The sequence below is a fragment of the Corapipo altera genome, unplaced genomic scaffold (genome assembly GCF_003945725.1).
Source record: "Corapipo altera isolate COAL_440 unplaced genomic scaffold, ASM394572v1 64, whole genome shotgun sequence".
NCBI lineage: Eukaryota > Metazoa > Chordata > Aves > Passeriformes > Pipridae > Corapipo > Corapipo altera.
The window spans coordinates 564,539-591,745 of NW_020884893.1; the positions used below are offsets into that span (position 1 = coordinate 564,539).

Below are 27,207 nucleotides of genomic sequence, written 5' to 3' on the forward strand. Positions count from 1 at the left end.
GGAAGTTATCTTAGGGGGGAAGAAAGGTATCTTAGTGGAAATAAAGGTGTTTTAGTAGGAATAAAGGCATTTTCGGGGGAATAAAGGTATTTTAGCAGGAACAAAGGTATCTCAGTGCAAATAAAGATATTTTAGTGGGAATAAAGTTATTTTCAGGGGGGGAAGGTATTTTGTTGGGGATAAAGAGGTTTGGGGGGGGGGGGGAAGGTATCTTAGCGGGAATAAAGGCGTTTTAGCAGAAATAAGGGCGTTTTATTGTGAATAGAGGTATTTTAATGGCAATAGAGTGTGGTGTGGAGGGAGCAGCTCCCGTGAGGAAATAAATGCATTGTAGTGGGAATACAGGTGTTTTAGCAGGAACAAAGGTATCTTAGCGCGAATAAAGATATTTTAGCGGGAATAAAGTTTTCTTGGGGGGGGGGAAGGTTTCTTAGCAGGAATAAAGGCTTTTTAGTGGGAATAGAGGTATTTTAATGGCAATAGAGTGTGACGTGGAGGGAGCAGCTCCCATGAAGAAATAAATGCATTGCAGTGGGAATAAATGCATTTTAGTGAGAATACAGGTATTTTAGCAGGAACAAAGGTATCTTAGCGCGAATAAAGATATATTAGCGGGAATAAAGTTTTCTTGGGGGGGGGGGAAGGTTTCTTAGCAGGAATAAAGGCTTTTTATTGGGAATAGAGGTATTTTAATGGCAATAGAGTGTGGCGTGGAGGGAGCAGCTCCCGTGAGGAGCAGCACGAGTGATGGCGGCGCAGGTCCAGGCTCAGGCCGTGCCGTCCCCCCCTGCCCTCCCCACACGGCCCCGCCATGTCCCCTCACACGCCCGGGACTCCATTTCCCGGCATCCCCCCCGCGGCCGCTCGTTTAACACACACACACACACACACACACACCCCCGGGGGCCGAGGCGGCGCTTGTTGTTTGTCTCGGATCGGGTCCCAGCCGGGCCATGGCGGCCATCGCGAGGGGCGGCCCCGGCGCCCGCGGGGCCCGAGCCGCGACCACCAACATCGTGTCGCAGCTGCGGCGCGGGCAGCTCAGCGGCCGCGGGCTCACCCGCGGGGCGCAGGTAAGGGCGGCCCGGGGGGGTGGTGGTGTGTGTGTGGGGGGGGGTGCGGGGTGTGGGGGGGTGCGGGGCCGGGGGTGCGGCAGCTCCCGGCCGAGCACGGCGCTCTCGGGGCTCTGCGGGGCCGCCAAGAGCCCGCCTGGCCTGGCGGGGCCTGCCCGGGGCTCCCCTGAGCCCTCCCGGCCTCGCCGCCGCACGGATGTGTCCCTGCCTTCCTCCTCCTTCCCCCTCCGGCCTCCCATCCTCGCAGGACGGGCGTTTGCCGGGCTGTTAAAGAGCCGTTCCCGGCCCCCTCTGCTCCTCGGCCGGAACAATGCGGCGTGGAAATTAAGGTGTATTTCCTGCACAAAGGCGACCTCGTGGTGTCGGGGGGGGAGTTCAGGAAAATCTTTTTGGGCCCCGTGGTTTTTCCTGCCCCGGGTCTGGGTTCCGTGTTTGTCGTCTTTCCCAGCTGATAATGCTGGGAAATGGGATCGGCTCCTCAGCCCAGGCCTGTGCCTGCCCCGTGCTGATGCTGGGTCTCTTTTTTTTAATTCTTTTTTATTTTTATTTATTTTTTGAGAAGCTGCTCACGGATAACGGACTATTTTTTTTCTTTTTTTTTTTATGGAGAATAATTGTCGTTTATTTTTGCAGATTAAATGCGAAATGGTGCAAAGGCTTGGAAGCTGAAATGTGGGATAAAGAACTTGCGTTTGGGTGGTGATTTGTTGAGCTAAACTATTGTAGCCAAAAACCTGTATTGTATAGCTTACTAGCTTAAAAGAGCTCAAACGTAATAAAAATTGGGACACCCTTAAATTTATTTACTAGTGTAGGCAACAGTATTTTCTTTGATTAACAAGGATTCTGAGGAATTACTGGGGGAAGGTTTGTTCATCGTGAATGTGCCTCGTTCTGTAGCAGAGATGGATAAAAGAGCAGGAGATGATTTCTCACAGCTCTTTTGTCCTTATTGTGCTGCTTGCTCAGCTACGAGTTTGGGTAATCCTTGAGAAAAAGTAAATAATTTGCACAAATATAAACCTGTATTGACTCTTTTGAAGGAAGCTTTTTTCTGTGGGACTGTTTTAGGAGTGGATTTCGTACAGCACTTGGACAAATATTGTCTCCCTGACTTACCTGTCCACTTCTGTGCTCTTTATTTCATATTCTGCAGTTTCAGTCAGATAAACCTGTACCAACCCTGTGCACTTGTGTATCTGTAGCATGGTGCCTCCAATCTGGGCTTTGATTTGCCTCAGAAATTCAGTGCTGCTGTTTTAATTTGGGACTTTTATGAATTTGCTGAAGCAAATAACTAAGCTCTTGCAGTAATCAAGGAAACTTCTGCTATTTGCATCCTCCTCCCCCTCGAATTGCCCAAGTTTGGGGTGGGTTTTTGGTTGCTGGGGTTTTGTTTTGTTTTACTTGAAAAATTTTGGCATCCTTATACTACCCTGAAGGACTGGAGGCTTGGATACACAGAGCTCCCAGCACTTCATAAATGCTGTAGGAAGACACTTTTAAATCACTTTTTATAGTGGCATGGGGTGACAGGACTAAGGGGATTGGATTCACACTGATAGAGAGTAGGTTTAGATTAGACATTAGGAAAAAGACTCCTCCCTGTGAGGGTGGGGAGGCCCTGGCACAGGTTGCCCAGAGAAGCTGTGGCTGCCCCTGGATCCCTGGAAGTGTCCAAGGCCAGGTTGGATGGGGGTTGGAGCAACCTGGGCTGGTGGAAGGTGTCCCTGCCCATGGCAGGGGGTGCAATAAGATGGTCTTTAATGTCCCTTCCAACCCAAACCATTTTATGATTCACTTAGACTAAGGGAGGGAGAATAACAACTCTCTGAATGATTTTGGACTTTATAAATTACATGTCTCTTTTACCTTGAAGCAGTTTTTTGTTTGTAGATGATCTAAATATAAAACACTTTGATGTAGCTTTTAAAGAAGCACGAGGCAGTTTTGGGTGCTTTCTTTTTTTTTTTTTAAAGTTCTATTTTTTTAACAGAATGTTCCCAGTTTTCCTGCAGTTCACTCCTCAGTGGCAGTATGGGAGCCCTTGCTTATGTTTCTCAACTCCTTTTCTCCTGAAAAACCTGAGAGCAGATCAGGTTTCCAAGCTGCTCTGTTGGGGTCTAGAGCAAGTCAGGGCAATGTCCTTGGAGCTCTTTCTCCCTGTCCTCTGGAAGGAAGTTTTGGGTCACGTGCTGCCTGGACTGCACTGTTGGTATCCTGTGAGGAAGGTAAACCCTTCTCAAGATATTAACTCAGGGAGATTGTAGAATACTCTTCCTTGCTGTGGTGCCTGCCATGGGCAGCAGTGGCATTTATCCTTAAACAAAGCTTTGTGTACTATTTTTAGGTGATCTCAAGATCCATTTTTGTATAGGGAAAGTAGGGGCTTATCTGGGAACTGGGAAGGATCACTGTTGACAGGCCTACATCTGAAAGTTCATCCCTCTGATCTTACAGGGACATAAAAACATTTTTGGCAGCAGCAGCCCCCTGAATATGTGGCAGTTTTGAGGTCAGCTGAGGCTCTGAAATCTGGATCCCTGGGTGTTCTTGCTGTGCTCACCTACCAGGAGCCACAGCTCTCTTGCCAGTTGGTCTCTTACTTAATAATAAATTATTAAGAGAGGGGCAACAAAGTTGGGAAAAGGTCTAGAGAGTCATATGAGGGGGGGCTGAGGGAGCTGGGGGGGCTCAGCCTGGAGAAATGGAGGCTCAAGGGGGATGTTCTCACTCTCTGCAACTCCCTGACAGGATGGGAGAGGTGTGGGGGGGTCAGGCTCTGCTCCCAGGGAACAAGGGACAGGACAAGGGGAAATAGTCTCAAGCTGTGCCAGAGGAGGTTCAGGTTGAACATCAGGAAGAATTTCTTCCTGGAAAGGGTGGTCAGGCATTGGCAGGGGCTGCCCAGGGAGGTGGGGGAGTCCCCATCCCTGGAGGTGTCCAAGGAAGGACTGGATGTGGCACTCAGTGCTCTGGGCTGGGGGACAAGGTGGGGGTCAGGCACAGGGGGGACTTGGAGATCTTTTCCCACCTAAATGATTCTGTGATAATAAGGTTGCTGGATAAATCAGATTTCAGTGTATATTGCCATTATCTGCTCCTGTATCCATTTTATCCATATTTCTGGCATCAGCTGCTGCCCAGGACACAGGTTGGTATCAGATTGCATAACCTCGGGCCAAGGTTTGCCCTGCACTGACCACACAGCCAGTGGAAGGGGCTTTGCAGGAGCTGGTGAACCAACTTTCCAGAAGTGACACACATTTTCTGCTAAGGAGGAACACTGGTTGTGAGGGGGCTGGTGTGTTGTCCCTCTCTGGCCACAGCTGTGCTGTGTGTCACAGGCACAGAGAACAAGCTCTAATGGGGCTTGTGCTGCTGTTCCTTGAAGGCAAAATAACACTTTGGGTCAGCTGATCAAGCTCAAATCCCCTTAGCAAGAGGGCACACACTTCATCTGCTGCAAGCCAGCTGTGAAAAACATGGATACAGCAGGAAACCAGAAGATATTTAGGTGCAGCTATGGGAATCCCTGTAGACAGAGCAGTGTAATAATGGCCTAACCAGGGATTTGTTGGCAAACCAACGTGCTCCTGGTGCAGTCCCAAGAGCTGATTGTCAGCACTGCTCTCAGCCTCACAGGATTGCCAAGGCTTAGCTGAAACAATCAGAATGGAAAAAAAGAGCCTCTTTTTCCAGCTGTAATTCATGCTCTGCTATCCCTAGGAATAGACACTTCCCTTCACAGAGTAGTCCCTATCCACTCAGGAAAAAAATCTCCGTGGAAGGAAAACATTTTCTGCCTCAGACACCCAGATCTCCAGCTCCTGCCCTTGCAGGTTATCAACAGGCTGAAGTAGCTTCCTAACTCTGAGAAAAATATTTTGGGTTTTAATCAGGTTTTCGTTTCCTCCTTAAAACAGCACCACCAAACCAACATTCACCTGGATATAATCCACTTGAGTAGCTCTAATTGTGTGGGTCTTAGCAAGCTTAGGCCTCTTCAGGAGAGGACAGCGAGGGAGTGTTAGAAAGCCTAGAAATGCTTTTATTATGTAACAGGGCCCAGAGCTCTGTCATGCAGTAGAAATGCTCAAAAAGTGGTTGTGTTGGACTTGAATAGTCTTTATTTTTTTTCTGTGGCTGAAGATGAGTGGGAAGAGAAGTGTTATAGCTGTGATATTCTGTGTCCCTCTGCTTTTCCTTAGATATCCCTGCAGGTTTTGTTTTCTTTCAAAATGAATTAAAGAAGAAACTTGGGCAATTTCAGGGAAAACTGTTCACTGAGAGGTTAATATAATTTCGCTTATTAGTTGATCTCTTTCCCTCTGAGAGTAAAATCATCAAAGCAAACGTTAGTTACTCTGGTAGATCCTGTAGTGGTTTTGGAGAGCTGTTGGTGTCAGAGGTCCATGTTGGAGTCATCCTGCTCTTGGAAATGTTGTGGGGATTTGGGATTCACAAGACCTGTTCCTTGTCCTGGTAGACCAGCTCTTCTTCCAGTCCTGGTGAGTAGAGCTGTAGTTTGGGAGTCTTTGGGAGGGTTAGGCCTGCCTGGAAGCTGTGGCAGATTTTATCCTAGGACAGTGTGTCCCTGGGTTCATACCTGGCTTTTGGGATGGCAGGAGAAGGGAAGGAGCTGGGGAGGATGGAGGAACAGTAGGTATAGGAAACTTGGGCTGCACTTGAAGTATCCAAGGAGCTGGAGAGAGGCTGGACATAAGTGCTCTTAAATGGACTTCTCCTGGCTTAATATCAGCGATGGAGTTCCTTTTTATGAATAATGTCATGGGGGCTCTGACATGTTTTTGGTCAGAGCTCTGTGCAAAAGCCTCAGCTGGTGACTGACCACGGTGTTCTGCCCCAGAGCTGCAGGCCCACAGCTTCTCCCTTGGAATTCTTTCTGGAATCACTCCATAGGCCAGCAATTGTGTTCCTGCAGTAAAGGAAAACTTGAGAGGAGGTCATTTACCTTGGTTACAGCCTTTTGTGTGAAAAGTTGTGTGAGGAAGGAGACAGCTTAGCCAGGCTGCTGGATGGTTGTTAGCAACTGGAAAGGAAAATATAATAAAGAGCTGGGATGGTGGGGCACTCCCCAAAATCCTGAATAATCATTCTCCTGGCAGCCTGTCAGAGATGACTTCCTAAGTTATTAATGTTCCAAGAAAAATTTAATATTTAATTGCACAAATATTAGTTTCCTGTTTTTAAAGGTACAGCCTGAAAAACTTGAAGGAAAGAATCTGGAAAAGCTTCAATTTTATTAAAATACATAGAGACAATATGCATGCATCTGTTTGTCAAGATCCATAATCTTGTGCCTCTTTGCTTTTAAACTTTGAGCACATATTTAAATATGTGCTTTAGAAGTGGTCATGGAAAATACCAAGAGTGAAAATTCTGCTTTTTTTTAAAAGCACTTCCAACCTTAATGTATGGTTGCAATGCAAAATGGAATTAAAAGAAACTCATAACTGATGTGTCATAGCTGTGAAGTCTGTCACAGCATGAATCCTTTAGAACTGTAAAGATGCCTGGACACCTGAGTCACTGCTTTTTGCTTTTTTGAAAGATGACAGCAAAAGCCCTCCTGGAGCGAGCATTTAGCTAGACAGTGAAATGTTTGAAGGGTAAAATGTGAAATAGAGAGAGAATTTTATCAGGGAACTCTTCTCCCTACTCTGGAGAGAGAAGGGGAGGATGAGCTCCTGGTTTTTCTGCTGCTGTCACGTGCTCTGGGAGGACATGGGAGATGTGTCACTGACCACAGCTCGGCAAAGGGGGGGGAAAGGTTTGGAAAATCAGGGGTTTGCTTTGCAGGGAGATGAAAATGCAGGAACACAGATGGGAAGGAAAATCCTCACTGGAAGGGGAAGGGACTCGGAAGCAGTTGTAGCTACAAGAGGTCTCAGGGCAGTGACAAAGGTTTGGGCAGGGGAAGGGGCACAGAGCAGGGAGGATGTGCTGCTGCTGCTGCTGGAGAGACTGTGCCTGGAGAATGAGTGGAGGGGAGAAATGAGAGGGAACTAAACTGATCAAGGAATGGATTTAGGTAAAAACATAGAACTTCATGGAGATTTCGATATTATTCATAATTATTTACTGACCATCTTGCAAATAGATGCTGTCAGGGAAGTGTTAGGTGGGATCTCAGGGAAAGCTTCTTCCCCCAGAGGGTGGTTGGCACTGAACACTCTCCCCAGGGCAGTGGGCACGGCCCCAAGGCTGCCAGAGCTCCAGGAGGGTTTGGACAATGCTCTGAGGGACAGGGTGGGATTGTTGGGGTGTCTGTGCAGGGCCAGGAGTTGGACTGGATGATCCTGGTGGCTTCCTTCCAGCTCAGGGTATTCTGTGAATCTATTCTATGATTCTGTGATCTTTAAAAGGATTTAAAAGACAGGAGGATTAGAAAGAAATTTAAAGAAATATTAAGACTTGAGTGCAGTCTTTGTTCAGCCCTTTTTATACTTCCAAGAAAAATTATGCATAAAAGTTATTTTAAACTGTGTAGTAGGAATGTATTCCTGTGGTAGTTATCAGTCTTTGGAGTAATCTCCTGGGAAATCCTGGGCCCAGTTCCTTAGGAGACTTTAAAAAGAAAACCGCTTGGTCTGCTCTATCTTGCAATCATGGATGGGCTTGAGGACACATTTTTATCCTCTGGAAAGCCTTTGACTGCCCTTCCAGCAAATCCACACTGCCATGACATAGCTGGAGTAGGGGGAGATGGATGATGATCCTGGGAGGTGGTGATACCTGGCTGGGGAACAGGATCCAGGAAACCACGGCTGTGGATGCCATTTCCAGCTGGGCTGCTGCAGCCTCTCCTTTGCCGGATAATACCCAACTTCTCAAGCTTTTTGTGCAAGATTTCAGGTATTTTATCCAGAATTTTTCAGTGAATGAACAAAATCTCTGAGAAATCAGTGTTAGGTTGCACTTACCCTGCTTGGATGAGACCAAAAATTTCTACAGAGGAAAGGAACCCATTTTATTGATGACTATTCAGTAAAATTTACCCAGAAGGAGCCAAGAAGAAAACCACCTTTGTTTATAAATGAAAACCATTGACTGGCTGCTGTTACAGAAATGGAGAGATGCAGTTTTTAACCAAAATGGCTGTAAAGAAAGACAGCTCCATACAGTCGGGTTGAATTTGAATCCCTTCAGAGAATCCCAAATCTTTGCGTTGGCAAATCCCACCCGGCCACAATGGAAACATCCAGAGCCAGGGCAGCCTCATAAACACAGAACAGGGACCACAAGCCAGAGCTTGCCATGAAACCAAAGACATGTTAAATCAAGAGAAAGAAAAATTGCCTTTTTTTTTTTTCTTTTTTTTTCTTTTGAAAGCGGTTAAAAGATGATGAGAACAAGGAAACATTTGCTTCACTCCTTCAGAATTTCAGCTCTGAAAGTTTTTCCTGTGGCTGCCTCTGGGAGCCCAGGACAGGGAGTACAAAAATGGGAGTGGGGATGGATCCTGCCCCAAACCAAGAGTGTATGTGAGATTAACAAAGTGGTGTTAAGCCCAGGACAAGATTTTAATGTCAGTTAAGGGCTTTTGGCCTTTCCAGAGAGCACTTGGATACTGAACTCTGCTGCTGGAACCTGAGCTGCAGCCCAAGCACGTCATCTCTGCCTGGGGTATCTTCCCATCAGCTGGAGCCAGAGTTGGACTCTTTCCCTGGCATTTTGCTGTGTGTTCTTTGCACTTTACCCAGTCATTAATCCAGTTCCTCCACCGCCCCTGGGGTTGTGTGCTCCTCCCACACCTGGGATGGGGTGGTGGAGAAACTCCTTTGGCTCCCTCTGTGCCAGGAATCACAAGGAGAAATGGGAATCTGTGACTTCAGAGGAGCCGACCTGGAGTCCACGCAATAAGAAGCCATTTTGGCATTCTGGTTTTGCCCTTTGTTATTTCTCCTCCTCAGAAGGAAACTCTGTGTCATTCTCCAGCAGTGCTGGTTGATTACTCTGATCCAGAAGTCAGAAAGCAGGGAAAAGGTAAAAAAGTCTCCCCAGTTGTCGACTTTATGTTCCAGGTCTGCTCATGCTGCTTCAGTCGCCCCTTGTAGCAAGAAATCTTGATACTTCATACCTGAACTGATACTTCAAGAGCCTTGAAGTCCTTAGTTACCTACAAATTTAGGTATTTCATCAGGAAAAGTCCCCTAAGTATTTGGGAAGCTTGGAAGGATGAGGACCCACTGCAGCTGCATTGCCAGGCTGAGTTTTCAAGGGCTTGCATCAGTTTTCTGGTCTTCCTGTTTAACAAGCAGGGTTAAATTCTCAGTCAGAAATTGTGCTATATTTGCATATAATTGTCTAATCAGGACTTGAGTGGCCCTTTGGAATTGCACACTGAGGTGCATCTGAGAAGGATGTCTGGCTGAAACAATGAGTGAGATTTCCTGGCTGTTAATTATTAACAAGGAACAGTTAAGCAGGAGGGAGGGAAACTCAGTTAACCACAGGAAGGGTCAGAATGAGAGCAGCTTAGAGGTTTAGGCCTTAGGAGTAAGAGCAAATCCACAGATGTGCCAGGGCAGGGTCAGGTTGGATCTCAGGAAAAGGTTCTTCCCCCAGAGGGTGGTTGGCACTGCCCAGGCTCCCCAGGGCAGTGGGCACGGCCCCAAGGCTGCCAGAGCTCCAGGAGGGTTTGGACAATGCTCTGAGGGACAGGGTGGGATTGTTGGGGTGTCTGTGCAGGGCCAGGAGCTGCACTTGGGGGTCCCTTCCAAGTCAGGATAATCTATGTTCTAAATGTTGCCTTGAAATCCTGCTGGCTGTATTTATTGTCTGCTTTACCTTTCTGTACAAGAATAATTACCTTTCTGGAGGTTGGTGTAGGTACTTCTGAAATATCATAAAGGATGGGAGTTAAATTTTGGTCAGCATTGACTGTACCAAAGAGCTCCTCCTTTGCAGCTTCTGCTGGCATTCAGCCTTCAAAACATCTTTTGTGGATTCTAAGCAGAATATTTTAGTCTTGTGCTGCTACTTCATGTCTTTTTTCAGGTGTAAAATACAGTGGTGATTATGGAGAATTTTTTTTTAATCTTTTGGTGGGAAGGACAAACCTGAAGAAAGTTTGGACAAGTGTAGTAGCAAATGCCAAGGTGTTCTTTTTTTGTGGCTGCAGCCTCTTTCTCAGCCAGCATTGCTGTTCTACTGATTTAGGTGGTGGTCTCCATTTATAACAGAGGGGAATTTCCTCTGTATGTTTGATATGTTCTTTGGAGCTTCCTTGTCAGTCTTCATGGTTTGGGTCAGTGCTGTGACCAACAATGGCTTCAGGGACTTGGCTGAGGTAATACTCATTTCAGCTAATAAAGCTGTGTTCTACACCTTAGACTAGTTTAATTTGGGATAGTGGCAAGGGCACCCAGTTCCTCCCTCACTGACCTGTCAATTGGCGTGCTGCTAATGGAATTATTTAGAGACTAACGTGCTCCCATTTTAACATACATGATCAATATAAAAATACAGGATGAGATGAAGTGCTCTAAATGACAAAATCTGCTTGAAGCCCTGCCCTGCTTCAGATACTGTGAAATTCTGCAGCTCCCAGTCCTGGATAAACTGCTGCATGGAAAGAGGTGCTGCATTTTGCAGTGGTGCTCTCTACAGCAAGCTGTTTTGCCATGATATTCCGTTGCTGACATGGGGGAGGCCATAAGGTTATATTTTCCTGCTTATGAAGCATTGGACACATGGGAATTATGTTGTTTCTTCCTTGCAGATCACAGAGGCCTTGTTAAAGGAGAGAGATAAGCAAGCAAAATGGAATGGGATTCCCTTGCTGTTGCAGAAGCTGTATGAGCACAGCCACCCAAACAGCGACTTCTCCCAGTGCCAAAGCATCCTAAAGGTACTGCCTGCACTGTCCTTCCTGCAGCCAGGCAGGATTTTGTCTACTCTGATCATAATTCTAACTAATTTTTGAAGCTGTTTGCATGATAATATGTCTGAAAATGGGCTGGTAGATATGAGCTGGGAATGCAGGTAATGCTTAGATCACACAGATCGTGGGAGATAATTGTGTTTATACTGATGAGCAGTTTTCTTCTGGAACCATCTCTTGATTTTTTTTCCTTTTTTTTTTTTTTGCTCCATGCAGGAAATTTCTCCCCTTCTTTCGATGGAAGCCATGGCATATGTTACAGAAGATAGAAAAGCTGCTCAAGAGTCCACTTTCCCAAATACATACACGTTTGACTTGTTTGGAGGAGTCGATGTGAGTGCGTTTTTTTCAACAATATCAAAACATTTCTGCATGATAATCATACCCCTGAGAAATCTCTTCAGTGAGGTCTCTTAGACCTTTGAAGCTCCTAAATGCAAGCTACAAAATGACTTCACCAATTTGATGTTAAGCATTGGAGTTGTGCCTGTTTCTGTTAATCAAAATACGAAGGGGGGTGTGTTTTTCAAGGTGTCACATAAAAGTGTGCTTTCTCTTATATGATAAATAGCCAGAAAACCTGGATATTTCTTCACTCAGTCTGTCAGTCTTTTTAACTTAAAAAGGTGAGGCCTTTAATTCTCAGTGAAAACAGTTGCAAATGATTCCTGATTGTGAGATGAAATGCTACAGCTGGAACCAGAGCAGTGAGAATTTCACTTACCACTGAGGCACGTGTGGCAGTTTTTTAAGCACCCCAGGACACCCTTAGCCATGTTATCTGTGTTTATTCTTCATCTATGAAAAAGTTTTTTTTAAAGAACTGTAAGTTTTCTCTTGATATTCTGGCAATTTATCCTTCTGTTTATTTGTTTTAAATCTACATTACAGAAATACCCATTTGTTCAGTTTTATGGTGACTGACTCTGGGATCTTGGCTTTCATCAGAAACGCATGATTTGTGTTTTCTGATGAACTAATTGACACTTTCTTCCTTTTTTTCCCCTTTTTTATTGTCTAATTAAGCAGTTTTTGCTGCTTCTTTCTTGTTACACTTAGCATGCCTTTACTTAAGTGAAACTGGTATTTATGTTGATTTGAATTGAGCAGTGGTTTAGTTGCCTGTGTGCTTTCAGTTGAGGACAAAAGTCTTCAGTTACCCAAGCAATTTAGAGCACTTTCTCATCTGAAAATGTGCTAAATTTCCCTTGGTTTTAAAGGAAAACAGTGATACTTCCTGTAGGAATGATTTTAACCTAATGCACAGAATCTGTGTGTGTTGGGGGTGAGTTGTTTTTTTGCTGGTTGGGATTCAGTTGTTTTTTTTTCCTCTTGGGCTGGAGATGGCAAATATCAGATATGCTGTAACTACCTGGTACTGTGGCCAGAGATTTGGCTGATACAGGTGGGTTTAATGTGGTTAAAGGCAGTGGTAGAATCCAGTGCTGTGTTTTGGTTTTGGTTTTTTTTTCAAAAATCCTGCTCTAGGGCTTGAAAGGGAATCAGTCTGACCTGCTGGTGCTGATTGTTTTGCAGGGAGTAACTCTGAAGGACCCTAAATTTGCAGTGTATTCTCTATGCTATAATGTGTGATAGTTTATTCTTTATAATATTTTTGGATTCTGACAGCCTTTACATCAAGGAAGAACAAAACCACATTGTCCTGCCTTTATATGAATCCATGTAAAATACAACCTGAGAGTGCAAACACATGAACTGATGAAGCCTTGTGGATTTTATACCTGAATGCAACCCCATTCCAAGAAATAAGATCTCCATAATTCCCTTTCTGTGCCTTCTGCCACACAGCGTTAAAACACAAACATTAAAACATAAAAAACAAACCCCAAAACTTGAGGTGTAAATTCTCCTCCTTGAAACAGGAGCCATTAATATGAGCTCTGCATTACTGCTGCAGTCATTTTTCTCTACTCTATTGATGCTACAATTACTGTTACAAATATTGCTGGAAAATGTATGTTCCTCTTTAAAGTTGCCTGTTTATTTATTTGTCAGTGCTTAAAATGTGACCTCCAGGTGGCTTCCTCTGTATCTGGGTGGGTAGTTCATTAAAAGAAGGGCAAAGTTAAGCTGGGACTAAGAGAGCAAGTAGTAGATTGTAGGTTTATTGATCAACTGGGTGGTGCCTACATTGCTGTTGAAAATTTTAAACTGAATTTTAAAACTAGGGGCATTTTGCAGTACTTGGGGGAGTTATCAGTTGCTTCTAGTGGTTAACTCTCATTTTTAAATAAACTGCTTATTTTTCAACATGTTTTAAGATAAACCAGTGGTATAGACTGGAGGAACTAAAGATCAGTTCTACATTTAACTGAACCACAGTCCTAGTCTTGGAAAACTGATTGTTACATTCCTTAAATAGAAATGAGACAACATCTGTAAATATGTAATAAGTATAGATCAAGGTGATGTACACAAGCAGTGGCTTTTGTCAGTGAGATTAAAATCTGGAGCAACTAAATTCTGTTATGTCTAGACCCGAAATATGTTTGAAGGCCAGAAAGATGTAGGGAAAGCCTTTGCAAAATATGCATTTCTCTGCAGATTATTGCTAAAGATTCCCTATATTGGGAGATGTGTGATAGCCATTCCTGATTTTATCTGGAGGCATGTGAAAGCACATTCTTTGTGGGCTCAAATTCTTTAAAACTTGCCAGTGGGAGATTATTTTGTACAACCATTACTGTTTCTTCAGGGTAAATGCAACTATTTTCTGTCAATGTGATTTTGACACCAGTGGAGTGTTGATTGTGGAGCCTCCATTATTCACCTCTGTGACTTCAGCAGGGACAAGTCTGGGTTTGACTTTGTCACTGGCAAATTAATTGGTATTTGTATCTAAATGATCATTCCTTTAATTCTTTTATCTTATTGTTACAGCTTTTAGTAGAAATTCTCATGAGACCAACTCTTATTACACAGAAAAAGAAGCAGAAAAGTAAGTAAATTCATGTTTTATCTTTTCCCTCCCCAATTTTGCCTTGTGTTCTTATTCAGACAGAAATTGTTCTGTTTTTCTGTTATTCTCTTTCCATACCAGCAATTTCCTGTTGATTCATTTAGGAATGAATCACTGGTCTCTTTGTTCTCCATGGTACTGATTCGTGCTGGGATTTGGGATAGTCACCTGTTGGGATAGTCACACGGCTCCAGAGGGTTCATACACTCAGCACAACATCCCTCACTCAAAGAACTAAATCTGCAACCAGTGGAAACTCTTGTTGCTACTGTGGCTACAGCTACAGTGAGCAATTTTTAATAATAAGCCACAAAACATTGTTTATGTAATAGGAGCTACAGAGATTGTGAGATAAAAAGTGTGCTGTTCTCCTGACTCATTTCCACATTGCTGTGAGGAGAACTTTGCCAAGGGGGTGCAGTGGCTTCAGCACAACTTTCCTGCTGGAGCAGCTTTGCTTCAGTGTTTTCATTTGCCCTGTTTGTGACTCTGCTGGTTCCCTGAGCCCTTGTGAGGAGAGGGAATGTCCTGGTGCTCTCTGTGCCCATCAGCCAGGCAACTTCAAAGGTGAAGTGGCTTGAACTTGAGCTAGAGGCAGCTGCTGTAGGGCTGTACTGAAAACATATTTTAAATATTAAAATGTGCAGTGAATCAGATGGAGAGCTGTTCTTATGAAGTCCAGGTGCTGTGTGGTGAACACTACATGAACTGTCCTTATTTTTTTTTTTTCCCCATACTAAATAATTTCACATGTGAACAGGTCAGGTAAAGACTTAGAGAATCATAGAATGATTTGGATTGGAAGGGACCTTAAAGATCATCCAGTTCCACCCCCTGCCATGGGCAGGGACACCTTCCACTAGCCCAGGTTGCTCCAAGCCCCGTCCAACCTGGCCTTGGACACTTCCAGGGATCCAGGGGCAGCCACAGCTTCTCTGGGCAACCTGTGCCAGGGCCTCCCCACCCTCCCAGGGAAGGATTTCTCCCCAATATCCCATCTAACCCTGGTAGTTTGAGTCCTTCTTCCGGTTTCTATCCTCCAAGGCATTTGCACATGTGATCTGAGGTAGCAGCCTGCAATTCCCCCCCATTTTATGGCTTTCCATGGCACTCCTTGGCATTGGTGTCCCTTGGCAGCCTGTGGCTGGTGACTGACTGTTCTCTCCTTTGCAGTAAGTGATGACCTCATCAAGGACTGTCTCAGCATACTGTACAACACGTGTCTGTGTGTAAGTACAACTGCTGCAAAAGTCTTCTGCTGGTCTCTTTTTACAGGTGCCACTTGATAAGACAATATACAGACTCTTAAGTGTAATTTAAACTTACTCTGAAGCTTTATGTGAAAAATTCCTTTAGTTAAATACAGGATTGCCCTGTATTTTGGTGTATTACACAGTTTCTTAGTCGAGTTTAAATCCTCTGGTTTGGATCTTTCTGTCTCTGTGTTTCAGTAGGAAAGCCATGCCAGCCTTTGTTGAGTTCCATCTTAAAATTTGGAACTGGAAATAGATCCCTGTTAACCCCAGCTGCAGCTAGTCTTGTTCAGAACTGGTGCTGACCAAGTGTTTTAAGTTTGATCCTTCAACTCCTTCGTGTTCTGGGTATCAGTTTAGTTCAGCTCTGTGGATGGCAGAGCAGCACTAAGGAAGGTGCTGGGTTAAAGGCCTGTGGAAATACCTTGTCATTAAAATTCTGAAGCTAAAAGCACAGGCCTCCAATTATGCATGCAGGGAACATCCTCAGGATTGTTTACTTCATCACACACTTCATTATGCCACAACCCAGGGAATGTTGTTTAACAAAAATTTAAAAAGAAGAGAGGTGGTTGGTGGCTTGGAGCTCTTCTGAAGACAGCCTGATCTCCAGAGTGTGAGTCTTACACAGTCATGTCTCACTGCTGAAGATCTGCACACATGGGAGGGGAAAGAGAAAGGATGCTTTTTTTCTTGGCTTAGATGATTTATTTTTTTAACTACAGGTAATGCTACTTCTGCAAACTGTGAAAGAAGCAAGTTTGCAATTTTTAGAGTAGCTGCTGTTTTAATTCACTTTGGTATTACTGCTGTCTCTTGAATGAGAAGTGTGCAGGATCACAGAAATGGTGTGTGTGCAATATTAATGTGTAGATATTGAGGAAGTATCTAAGCCAGTGTAGTTCTGTGAGCACTGGTGATATGCCAGTCACACAGAGCAGGCAGCTTTGCAGGCAGTGAGGATGCAGTTTTAAGTTCCAGGGAAGCCTGGCTGTGCTCTCAGCAGAGCTCAGAGCATGAAACTTGTCTGTAATGATTAGAGCATGAAAGCCAGTCTTAAATTCAGTGCTGAACTCAAGTTCAGGCCTCAGTGTGACTTTTGGGTTCATCACCAGGTTCATTTAGGCCAGTGCTGCATTTGGGTGACTCAAACTGAGAGTGGTGCTGAGGGCTGAGGAGTGGCTGCATTTGCATATCATGGCATGGAGCTGGTGACAGTTTGTATGGGAAAGCAGAGACAAGCCTCTCTGGAGTGTTGCCAGGCAGGCAGTGTTTAGTTTGGATTCAGGCAAGTAAACAACTCTGAGGTGAAGCCTCTCATCAGGGAGCCTGTCGGTTTTGCAGGCTCCTGTTACCTTCGGACAAGGACCGGGGTTGGTTTTGGTGGCCATAAGCCCAGCTTTTCCTGGTGCCAGGAGTAGCTGGGTCTGTAACACACCATCTGCAGGGCTGTGTCCTGCACGTGCTGTGAGATGGGGCTTCTCAGGGTGGGCTCTGAGCGGCTCTGTGCTGGTTTGCAGACGGAAGGAGTCACGAGGCGACTGGCAGAAAGAAACGACTTTGTGTTGTTCCTGTTTACACTGATGACAAACAAAAAGACATTCCTACAAACTGCAACGCTCATTGAAGATATCCTGGGAGTTAAAAAGGTTAGTTACTGGTTTCTTTGGTTTATTTGTATGGCTTTTCAGGCCAGTAGAGGAAAGAGCTGTTGCTTTGAAGAGTTGCTGAGGACAGTCCTCTTAAGCTGCCAGTCCCACTTGTAGTTTATTTGAAACCTGACTGTTCACAGTGATCATTAACTTCAGTCATCTCATAGAGAAGCCACACTATTGATGTGGAGTCATCCTTGCAATGCTTTTCCATAGCTCAGAGGATGATGGGAGGTGAGCACCCACCATCTCAGTACCTCACTGTCATTAAAGTACAGCCAGTGTTTCAAATAAAGGAAATGAACCTCATATAAATTAATTTTTCATCCTTACCTTCTGATTACACTTCACACATTATACTTGTCCTCATGACATCTGGAAGGGCCTCCTGTCCTTCTCTCTTGCCTTGGGCTTTGTCACCTCTCAAACAAGTTGTAGGCTGGGGAAACAGGACACTTCAGTCTTCTGCACAGACTGGGGTTGTTTTTTTAATTATTTGCCATCATCATTACAGCTGAGTTCTCTGATGTGATGCAAATAAAATATTAAAGGTGTAACCCTGGGAAACCCCTGAATGAACAGTGTCTATGTACATTTTGTGGAGAGAGTCAGGAGTTTGTAACTTGATAATTTTTTACTTAGAGTAAGGTTGAGGTAGATGTGATTCCTGAAATAGATAGGAAACAAGCTTAGTTTATGTGAACAAAAATGGTGTTTTTCTGACAGGTGTTTTCAGCCTCTTTTTATTAAAAAGATCTTTTGATGAAAAAACTGAAAAGTAATCTGAAAGGTGATTCTTATCTGTGAGTTTCAAAGAAAATACAGAAGTGGAAAACAAAATTGAAACTTTCAATACCCAAACATAATTTATGTATTAAATTGGTTTGCGGGGTTTTTAGTTAAAAAAGGCCCCCAAATTTTATGCAAATATCTAGTCTCTAAAATATGGATATCTCTACAGCAGCTGTAAATCCCAGCTGCTTTCAGAGTCTTCACTTGCTTCTCCTTTCCTAACATTGGAATAACCCACAGAGCTCCCCAGGGAGGATCTTGTGTCTGTGTTCACTTACTGAACGTCACATGTGACTCAGTTGGTGTTGCCTTCTCCAGGAAATGATCCAGCTGGATGATATTCCCAACCTGGCCAGCCTTGTGTCCAGCTTTGACCAGCAGCAGCTGGCAAACTTCTGCAGGATCCTGGCTGTCACCATTTCTGAGCTCGACACGGGCAGTGATGACAAGCACACACTTCTTGCCAAAAATGCCCAGCAGAAAAAAAACCTGGGTCCTTCTCGAGCTGAGATTAATCAAGGTAATTGTTACACTGTGAACAAATCACACTAATCTCCATAGTAATCTCAATTTTCCCCTTTTCAATGTCACTTATGTTTCTGGAGGATACTGAAAGTGTTGTGTCTTGCAGAGCATTTTTCTTTATTTTCTTTATCCCTCAGGCAGTTTCCTGGAAACAGTCTTTCCTGTTAATGAACTTTACTTTGTAGCTTTTGGGTTGATATGGTGTTGCTAATTAGGTGGGTTAATTTCTGTCACTTGAGCACTCTCTGATGAACTGAGTGGCTTAAAATAATTGGATTTGCTTTCTATGCCTCAATCATGTCCATAGCAACTCTTGGTAATTCTGTGTCCTCCTTAAAAGACTGATTTCTGAACTAAAAGTGTGTGCAGCGTGGTTGCTGTTGGAGCAGTTCCTCTCTGATTTTATCTGATGTTGTGTTGAGCAGGATGTCTGTCTTTGTCAACAAGGAAATTGTGTTTAATGTTAGTTATGTTGCCCACTGTTACCAAAGCAGCCTTGGAAATCTGTGGGTCTCATCTCAGCTTTAACTTAGGGCACAGTGTAGGTTTCCTTATTTTGCTGAGTACTTCTCAAGTGCAAAAGCCTTAGCTTGAAGGATGAGTAGGAATTGGAAAAGTTAAATTGAAGTGCCCTCAAATGTAGAATCTGCTGTTTTCAGCTCTTACTGTGCTGAAAAGCATTTGAGCTTCTGAAGCAGATGTGAGAACTGCATCCAGGTAGAGGTGAGTAGCATAATACAGCAGCTGAGAAACTTTAAAGGGAGGGGTGTATTTTCTACCCTGGGATAGCCAGAATTCTCTTGTGAAGAGCAGTGGACAAGTATGGGTAGGTGTAGGTACTAAGTTTAATTTAAATCAGTTGAACTTAATAAGTTTGGATCCCCCAGAGCTGAACTTAGCCAAGCAAATGTTTAACTAATCATTTTTTGTGTGCACAATTAGAGGCTGATTCTGAGATTATAAAATATATTCTACTTTAAAAATTTTATCAGGGAGCTTATCCTTTCAGAGATCAAACTCTTTCTTATAACATTAATGGCCAAATTCTTTGTCTTTTTCCACTTGCATCTGCAAGTCTGTAGTGAAGTGAAGCCTTAGCTATGTGTCTTTAATAAACAGGTCCTGGAATTAAGTTATTACTGTGAAAACTTGAGGGCAAAATGCAGCTCTTCAAGCATTTTGCAAAGCAGTGACTTCTGTCCTTGCACTGCTCCTTCTAAGGGTGCAGTTTCCCCATTAAAAGCCTCAAACCTGGGGCTGCTCTGGTGTATTCCCCATCTGTTTTGCTCCTTGATGATCTCATTCAGGAAACCATTACTTAAAAAGCTCAGGGCTTTCCTCCCAGCTATTCCAGTGAGCCAGCTCAGTTTGCTATGAGACAAACACCATGGGAGGGAAAACGAAGGAGGAGCATCACACAGAGGAAAGGGGGTATGGAGCTGCCCATTCCAAGGGCTGCTGCCTTATTTCTACCAGCTTAATTTTCAGCCAGATCAGTTCCTTGATATTGAGTCACTGTGGACTGGAAAACACCACTGAATTATTCCTGGGATATGAAACTCTCTTCCAGTCCTTAATAGGAGGCTGCACTGACTTCTTCCATCTTTGGATCTTTTTGACCAGATCTTTTTAACCACACTCTTCTGTATCCCTGATGTAGATGTTTTGGTACCTTGTGGTGTGGAGGATTTGATGACTGCTGTGTTGATCTTAAATAGGAATAAAGTTATTTTTCTTTTTTTTTTTTTCCAGCTACACTTCTGAATATTCCAGGCTTCATAGAGCGATTGTGCAAACTGGCAACACGGAAAGTGTCTGAAACCACAGGTACTTCCAGCTTCCTGCAGGAGCTGGAGGAGTGGTACACCTGGCTGGACAATGCACTGGTTCTGGATGCACTGATGAGAGTGGCAAATGAAGAGGCAGAGCAGAGCAGTACAGGTACCTGGCTTGCATTCCTTCAGCTCATGTACATCCTGACCTTCTTCAGGGTTTGCCACGTGTTGCTTCTCCTTTCAACCAGAACTATCAGCAGTTAGGTCTTATTCCCAGTTTGTTCTCATGCAGCAGTGATTTTTTTTTCCTGATTAAAGTTAGCAGAATAGGTAGGAAATGTCCTTCAGCAGTCTGTGCCCTTTGCATGGCTAGATAACCCTGTAATGCTGTACATCCTCAGCACTAATCTCCCTGCAGAGGCAAAACAACCCTTCTGAGGTGAGTGACTTCACCAGCATTTTCCTCTAAAACTTTGGCTGATGGCTTTGGGTCCAAATGCTTCATACCAAGTAAGTGGCCCCTTCTTTAAAAAGGCAATCTAGTTTCAGCAAAATGGAGTCAGTAATTGAAGAAAAATAATTATTCCAGTTAATACAACCATAGGAAAATGCTTTGAAGCACACATGTGGTTTGTTTCTTCACCCTTTGGTATTACAAAAATGCAGGGTATGTCTTGTAAAACTCAAAGTACTTAGTACTCCTGTTTCTGCCCTTAGCAGGGTAATTCTGCATAGGGTTATGAAAATTATTTAACTGTGGCCTAAGAATACTGGTCCTGAGGTATGAAATGAAAGTATATCAATAGTAAATGCTTCTGATCTCTCACCTCTGCTTTCATTACCTTTTCTGCCATGTCCTGGTGCAGTAGTCTATTAATTCATTTAGGTGAACCTACTTACTTTAGGTCACTGAGCTTATGATGGACAAACAATTTTTAAAAACTTATCTCTAAATTTCCAGCTATATTTTTTTTTCTCTTCTGTGATTTAAATTGGTTATTTACTGTACATCACTGGGTTTAGCTGAGAGGAAGATTCAAGCAGAGGGGCTGGTCCTACACCTGCAGTGTTGGGTGTAAAAGTAATAACTGTAACAAATCCTTGCTGTTGAAGCTGCCTCAGGCTCACATTTTTGCCTTCTTGTTCAGAGTCTTCAGATGAAAGTGGGTTGGCCAACAGCTCAACACGGACACAGCTTCCACAGTCCATGAAGATCATGCACGAGATCATGTACAAGCTGGAGGTGCTGTATGTTCTCTGTGTGCTGCTCATGGGGAGGCAGAGGAATCAGGTGAGCCCTGGGACATGGTCACACAGGCAGCTGATGTCCCTTTAGACCTGAGTGCTCATTAATTAGGTCGTGGGCACAGAAACAGGGAGGGCAGAGCTGAAGGCACAAAGCTGGGCAGAGCCCATCGTGGCAGCCGTGCCCAGACACACAGCAAGTGTTCCACTGGGAAACAGGGCTGGGCACAGGGGTGGGGGTCCAGTCCCCCCAGAGCTGCTGCTCTGGTGCAGGATGGATGTAGGAGGATGTCTCCTGCATGGGGATCCTGTCCCTCTGTGTGAGGAAGTGTGTGGGTGTACCTGGATGCTGCAGGAGCTGCAGCCAAATCTTCTTAACCCTCCTGGTGACCTGTTTGGATTGGAGCCCCTTTGTACTTTCCCCTTCTTTGGCTGCTTTCACTTTTGGAAACTCTCTGGGGTGGTGTGAGTGGGTGATTTTTGCAGCAGATTCCCGTGTCTAGGCTGAGTGTGAGCAAATTTTAAACACTGAGCTGAGAGAATGCACTTCAGTGCTGTCTGCACTGGGCACTGCCTGGTAACCCCACTCATCTGTTCCTTTTACCTTTCTTCCTTTTGAAATGAAAAAAAAAAAATTGTTCCCTGCCTCACACAGGCTTATGGAGAACGACTCCCTGCAGCCTGGCTGTGGTTTGATTTAAATGGGTCAAAAGCATGTTGTGCAGGGAAAAGAAAAGCAGTCCTTGGTGCAGTTTTGACAGGTTTCCAACTTTGTCAGTCTGCTCAGCTCAGCAGAGCAGCTCAGGACAGCAGGGACATTCACATGCCCTGGAGACTGGGAGGCCAAATTGGTGTGAATGGAAGGGACTGGGAGGGCCAGATTGGTGTGAGTTGTTGAGGGGCTGTTGTATTGGGCAGGAGTGGCTGTGTTGGGGGGCAGTTCCTTGAGCACATTTATCTTGAGTATTTTGGCCTTTGCTGGTGACCTCCCACTGCATCAAAGCCACAAACACTCGCCAGTCTCTTAAATGTCTTGATCTGAATTTAAAATGGAAGTGCAGTTGTAGTGCAGTCCCAAACATAACTAACCTATTCACTCTGAACCTGCAAAAGTGGTTGTGGACTCCCCATCCCTGGGAGTGTCCAAGGGCAGCTTGGATGGGACTTGGAGCAGCCTGGTCTAGTGGGAGGTGTCCCTGCCCATGGCAGGGGGTGGAATGAGATGAGCTTTAAGGTCCCTTCCAACCCAAACCATTCAAGGATTCTAAGAGGATACTTGGCATTAAAAATAAATAGATTCTCTATAAGAGGGGACTAGCAATTGTTGCAGAAACCACAATCACTACCATAAGCAACTGTTGTCATTCCTTTTAGAAATGCTGTTTCCGTTGGGCATAAAATAAAATTTAAACGAAGCCCAGACGTAACTGGAACTACCAGGATGTGGATCCGTTAGGAGGACTTTTTTTTTTCCATTGTATCAAGCCAGATAATTCATTGCTGCCTGATTTCACCGCAGGAATGCAGTTTTGTAGATACTGCAGAAACAGCTTGCAGCTTGCACTCATCGTGCTGCCACTGCTTCAGGGAGCTGGATTCCTTCCCTCCCTGGGTCAGCTCCAGTGTGTTCCTGTCAGATATGACAAGGCAGAAAATATGCTGCTGAAACAGCCAGCTTTGAAGCTGAATTTATTTTTTAATTTCCTGGGAAAACAACTCTTTATCCTTCATCTGCTCTCTCTGCCCCCGTGCAGATGGGAAAACTAAGGATAAAGCTGGCATGCAGTTCACCTCCTCCCCAGGACTCATACAGGGGGACTGGAGTTGAACTCTTTAAAGATTTCAGTTACTTCATTCCCAGATACTTCTTGTGAAATCCTTTGCCTTTGAAACACATAATATATCCTTCATTCCTTCATCTGCATAAAACTTGTGTGGCAGATGTTAATCCAAATTCCCTTCCTGAGCCAGGCAGATGAAAACTGGAGCTGAGCTGTTCTCCATGGAAAGCTCCAGTGTGAGGGACAGCAGTGTCTGCAGTACCACACTCACTGGCAAGCACTGCAGCTGCTTGGTGGTGTCCCTTTTCTACGAGGGAATAAAAGCACAGGATCTGTGATTCCAGTCTGAGCAGCCAAAGGACTTAACTGGTTTTAGGTTGGATTCATTTTGCATGGAATTTCTAAAGGGCATCACAAACCTGCTTCAGTCCACCATGACAAGCAACAAAATGGTCTGGTGTTTGCTTGAAGCATTGTGCAGCTTCCCAAACTCAACCAGTTTACTCTAAATCCTTGGTGTAAAGTTGATTGCTGGCTAATTTGCATAAATTGATAACTGTGGTAGCAGTGACTTGGCTCTGCCTGCTGCCACCTCAGGGGTGAGCTCACCCTTGGGGATAAGTGGTGTTTCTCTCAGACCTGTGCCTTTGCTTCCTTTTCACTATGGTCACACCCTAAATTACTCTCCTTTTTTGTATTTCTGGGCTGTCCTGCATGTCTGTGTTGGGGTGAAAAACCATCAGGTGATTTGCTTGCTCCTGTTGTAAGGAGCCACACTGCACACAGCAGAAACTCACGTTTTAGTGGTGAGAAAGCACTAGGCCAATTCATGTGAAGGTGGGCAGCAGTAGGAAAAAATCCAAGGAGTTTGAAGGGTAAATATAGAGCAGGGATTGCCTTGGCATCCCCAGGTAGTTGTGATGATTTTGAGGTCTGGGAGAGAGTGTGATACAAAGGCAGTGACTGTCATGCAGCTCCTGTAAGGTGAGAGCTTTAGAGCTGAGCAAACTAAAAGTGAACAAGACACATTTGAAATTAGGGATGAGTCATTTAGGGGGAGCAGACTCAGGAGTTAAAACTAGGAGCATGGAGAGCTCTTCCTGTGGTGAGGGCTGAGGCTCTTGCAGGCAGCTCACCCACTTGGCTTCCTCCTGTTGTGCCTGTGCCACACTGGCCATGGAGGGACAGGGAGAATACAGGGAGCTCTTTGTTTGGAGAGATTCCTCAGAGCTGGTTTTGTTGGAGGCTTGTGTCCAATAGCATTTTGAAATACTGGAGCACTAGAGGACTCCAAGCTTTGCAATCTCTCAGGTAGAATGGGTGAGGTGGGAAGGAGCTGGATGCTTTCTCAGGTGTGATACTTGGGATGTCCAGCAGCAGGAATGTGATTTCCATAGAGATGGGGCAGCTGGTGGCTACAGCCAGGAGGAGTGCAGAAAGGCCATTAGCTATGATGCAAATAAGACTGAGAAAATGAAAACCTGTAAAACAGCATCAGGTTTAACTATTTTGGATTCATTCAGATATTTGAGTAGATAGAACAAATTTGAGTGACCTGCTGGAAATGCTGCTGGTTATAATGCTGCATCCTGGGGACAACCTGGGCTACTGTTAAGTGATTTTGTTTATTGATTTTAAGGAATATGTCCATTACTGCATTGGGCACTTAATTTTTGCAGCATGTTGGGTTTCCCAGTCGTGTGGTTTCTGTTTGCAACCACATCTCAAGGAATACTGCTTATCCTAGGCCTACAGTTGATGAGAGTCCCACTTTGTATTTCCCTTATTCCTCATCTTCCAAATTGTTCATGTGCTGTGTCCCAGCTTGGCAGGCAGACTGATAAATAAACCCAAGTATTTTAGGATTTTTTTTCTCTCCTGATCATTCTCTAAAGAATTCAACTTCTCCTTAACCTGAAGGAGCAGTGCAGTGTGGTTGTGTTACTGCTGGATCCAGCTTTTCTCAGAGTTCCTGCCCAGGTCAGTTGAACAACACTCATATTGATAGTTTGTGTTGCCTTCAGAGGCCTTCCTGAGCTTCAGCTGTGTGAGTGGAAAGGGGAAAGACAAGGACACTCCGTGGGTGACTTGCAGCAGAACATTCACAGCTCAGCTCATCATTGTTAGGTGCAGATGCATTTTCAGTGTGCTGTGAGTGATCCCCCCCTGCCCAAAGCTGCTTCCAGACGAACACTAGTTAACAAGCAGTGGCAAACAGCTCCCAAAATGTCTATTTTCTCTCCCTGTCCACCAAGTGGAAGCTACTGTAACAATACAGCATGGTGAGTGTGAGTGTTAACTCACACACTTGTTGTTTGATACAAGAATTCTCCTTCTGTTGGCAGAGAATGACAGAGTTGTGCCCATCTGTCTCCAGACCACGTTATATCCATGTTTGAGGCTGCAGCAAATGACTTTGTACCTACCTCTCTTTTTTTTCCCAGGTTCATAAAATGATTGCAGAGTTCAGGCTCATTCCTGGCCTCAATAACTTGTTTGACAAACTGATCTGGAGAAAGCATTCAGCATCAGCCCTGGTTCTGCATGGACACAACCAAAATTGTGATTGCAGCCCGGTGAGTGACTCCTAAAATTCTGTGTTGGGTTGTTATCCTGTCATACAATCCTCAGGAGTTGTGCTGAGGAACTGGGTGCTTGTCTAATCCACAGCTTGAGATGTGGCAGCATTTGATTTCTTGGCAATTATTGTTTTCACTGAAGTCTTTGGCTTGTGCCATCAATTTAGCAGGGACAATTACAATTTAGCCTCTCCTCTCTCCTCATTTGGGAGCTGGGAAAGGGGGTAAATTGGTGGACCCTGGAAGCCAGAGGCAGAAGATAACCAAAACTGAAGGAAATGATAACTAGGAGGGGCACAGAATACAAATTGGGTCACAGTCAGGTTTAGAGGGGTTGAGTTTTTTATTGGATTCTTTTACTTCTTTTTTTTTCCTCCCAAACCTAGATATTTTGAATTGATCAATACAGTGATGATCTTTTCTGCCTTTGCAGTGAGAAGAAATTAGTAATTTTATAGTCTTGGAGGAGTCTCCACTTCTGTTCTGTTTTGGGAAGCCTGCAAAGTTCAGCCTTCCCCATTATGCAAGTCACTTGCTCTGCTGACCAGAGGGCTTTGATTTGGAAAGGTTTTTTATTCAGCTTGATAACTAATGATATCCAGAAATCCTAAAGCAATTTTTTTTTTTTCTTTTTTACTTTTCTTGTCTCTTTTTAGGACATTACTTTAAAGATACAATTCTTGAGGCTTCTTCAGAGCTTCAGTGATCACCATGAGTGAGTATGAGAAGCTGTGGTGGGTTGTGGCTCGGTGGTGTTTGCCTGGTTGCAATTCCAGGTGTCCTGAGCACAGGGCAGGCTCCACGTGAAGGGAATGTTGCCCTGTCCTTAATTCAGATTTCAGGTGCTTTTCAGCTCCTGCTGTGAGCAGCCTAAGGCTCTGCTCTCCAGTGGGCATGTCTTAATATGCCTGTTGATACTTGAAACCAGCCCATTTTGCTTCATGTTGAAATGTGCTGGAACGTGTCTGTGATGAGTTAACACTTTCTGGCTGAGGAAATAAGGAGGCAGATTTCATGGTGTTGTTTATCTGCCTTCTCCCCAAGAGCTGGTAGTGAGCCAGTGGGAATAGGGAGGAAGCTTCTGTCTCTCTTCCAAAGGCATCCTTAGGAAACTTGAGGCTGCTGGAGTAGTTTGAGGGGTTTGCTTGGGGTTTTTTTAACGCTGTGCTGCTGGTACAGATGTAATTCTTGCTCTGTTCTGACTTGTGGAATTGCATCTTTCATTCCATCAGTGTCCCATTGCTCTGATTTGGTCCTGATAGATGGTGTCCACTGCTTACAAACCTCTGTGTTTGAGGCATGTTGTACTTGAGGTGCTGGTCATATCCACAGCCAGGATGACATTTTTGTGCAGGTTTCATCTAATACTATTGGATATATTGGAAGTATCAGCCTTTTTAATTGTGGAGTTTTAGCTTTGAGAATGGGAAGCTATTGGAAGGCACAAGGGGAAGGCTGACCTGTTGTAAATCCTCCAGGCAAGACAGTGTTTGCCCAGGAATCACTCCAGGTTTTCCAATAAAATCTCTTTAGATGATATTCCTGCTTAAGTGGCTGCTACAAAGATCTCAGGCTTGTTCAAACAGGAAGCAGCTCCCAGCTGTAGCCTCAGAGCAGGTGGAATGTGTGGAATCTGGTTAAG

At 44.5% G+C, this 27,207-nt stretch overlaps 1 protein-coding gene across 1 annotated transcript in view; it reads left to right on the forward strand.

Moving 5' to 3' along the window:
• Window positions 1-938: 938 nt before the first annotated feature.
• Window positions 939-27,207, forward strand: part of TRPC4AP (transient receptor potential cation channel subfamily C member 4 associated protein) — a 35,734-nt gene continuing 9,465 nt past the window's right edge. Inside the window, exons 1-11 of the mRNA XM_027646378.1 lie at window positions 939-1,073; window positions 10,822-10,950; window positions 11,200-11,316; window positions 13,885-13,942; window positions 15,137-15,192; window positions 16,737-16,865; window positions 17,979-18,180; window positions 19,938-20,126; window positions 21,109-21,251; window positions 25,431-25,562; window positions 26,222-26,280. Of these exons, the coding sequence (XP_027502179.1) occupies window positions 954-1,073; window positions 10,822-10,950; window positions 11,200-11,316; window positions 13,885-13,942; window positions 15,137-15,192; window positions 16,737-16,865; window positions 17,979-18,180; window positions 19,938-20,126; window positions 21,109-21,251; window positions 25,431-25,562; window positions 26,222-26,280 (1,334 nt within the window). The 5' untranslated portion in view covers window positions 939-953. The remainder of the gene's footprint in view (window positions 1,074-10,821; window positions 10,951-11,199; window positions 11,317-13,884; window positions 13,943-15,136; window positions 15,193-16,736; window positions 16,866-17,978; window positions 18,181-19,937; window positions 20,127-21,108; window positions 21,252-25,430; window positions 25,563-26,221; window positions 26,281-27,207) is intronic.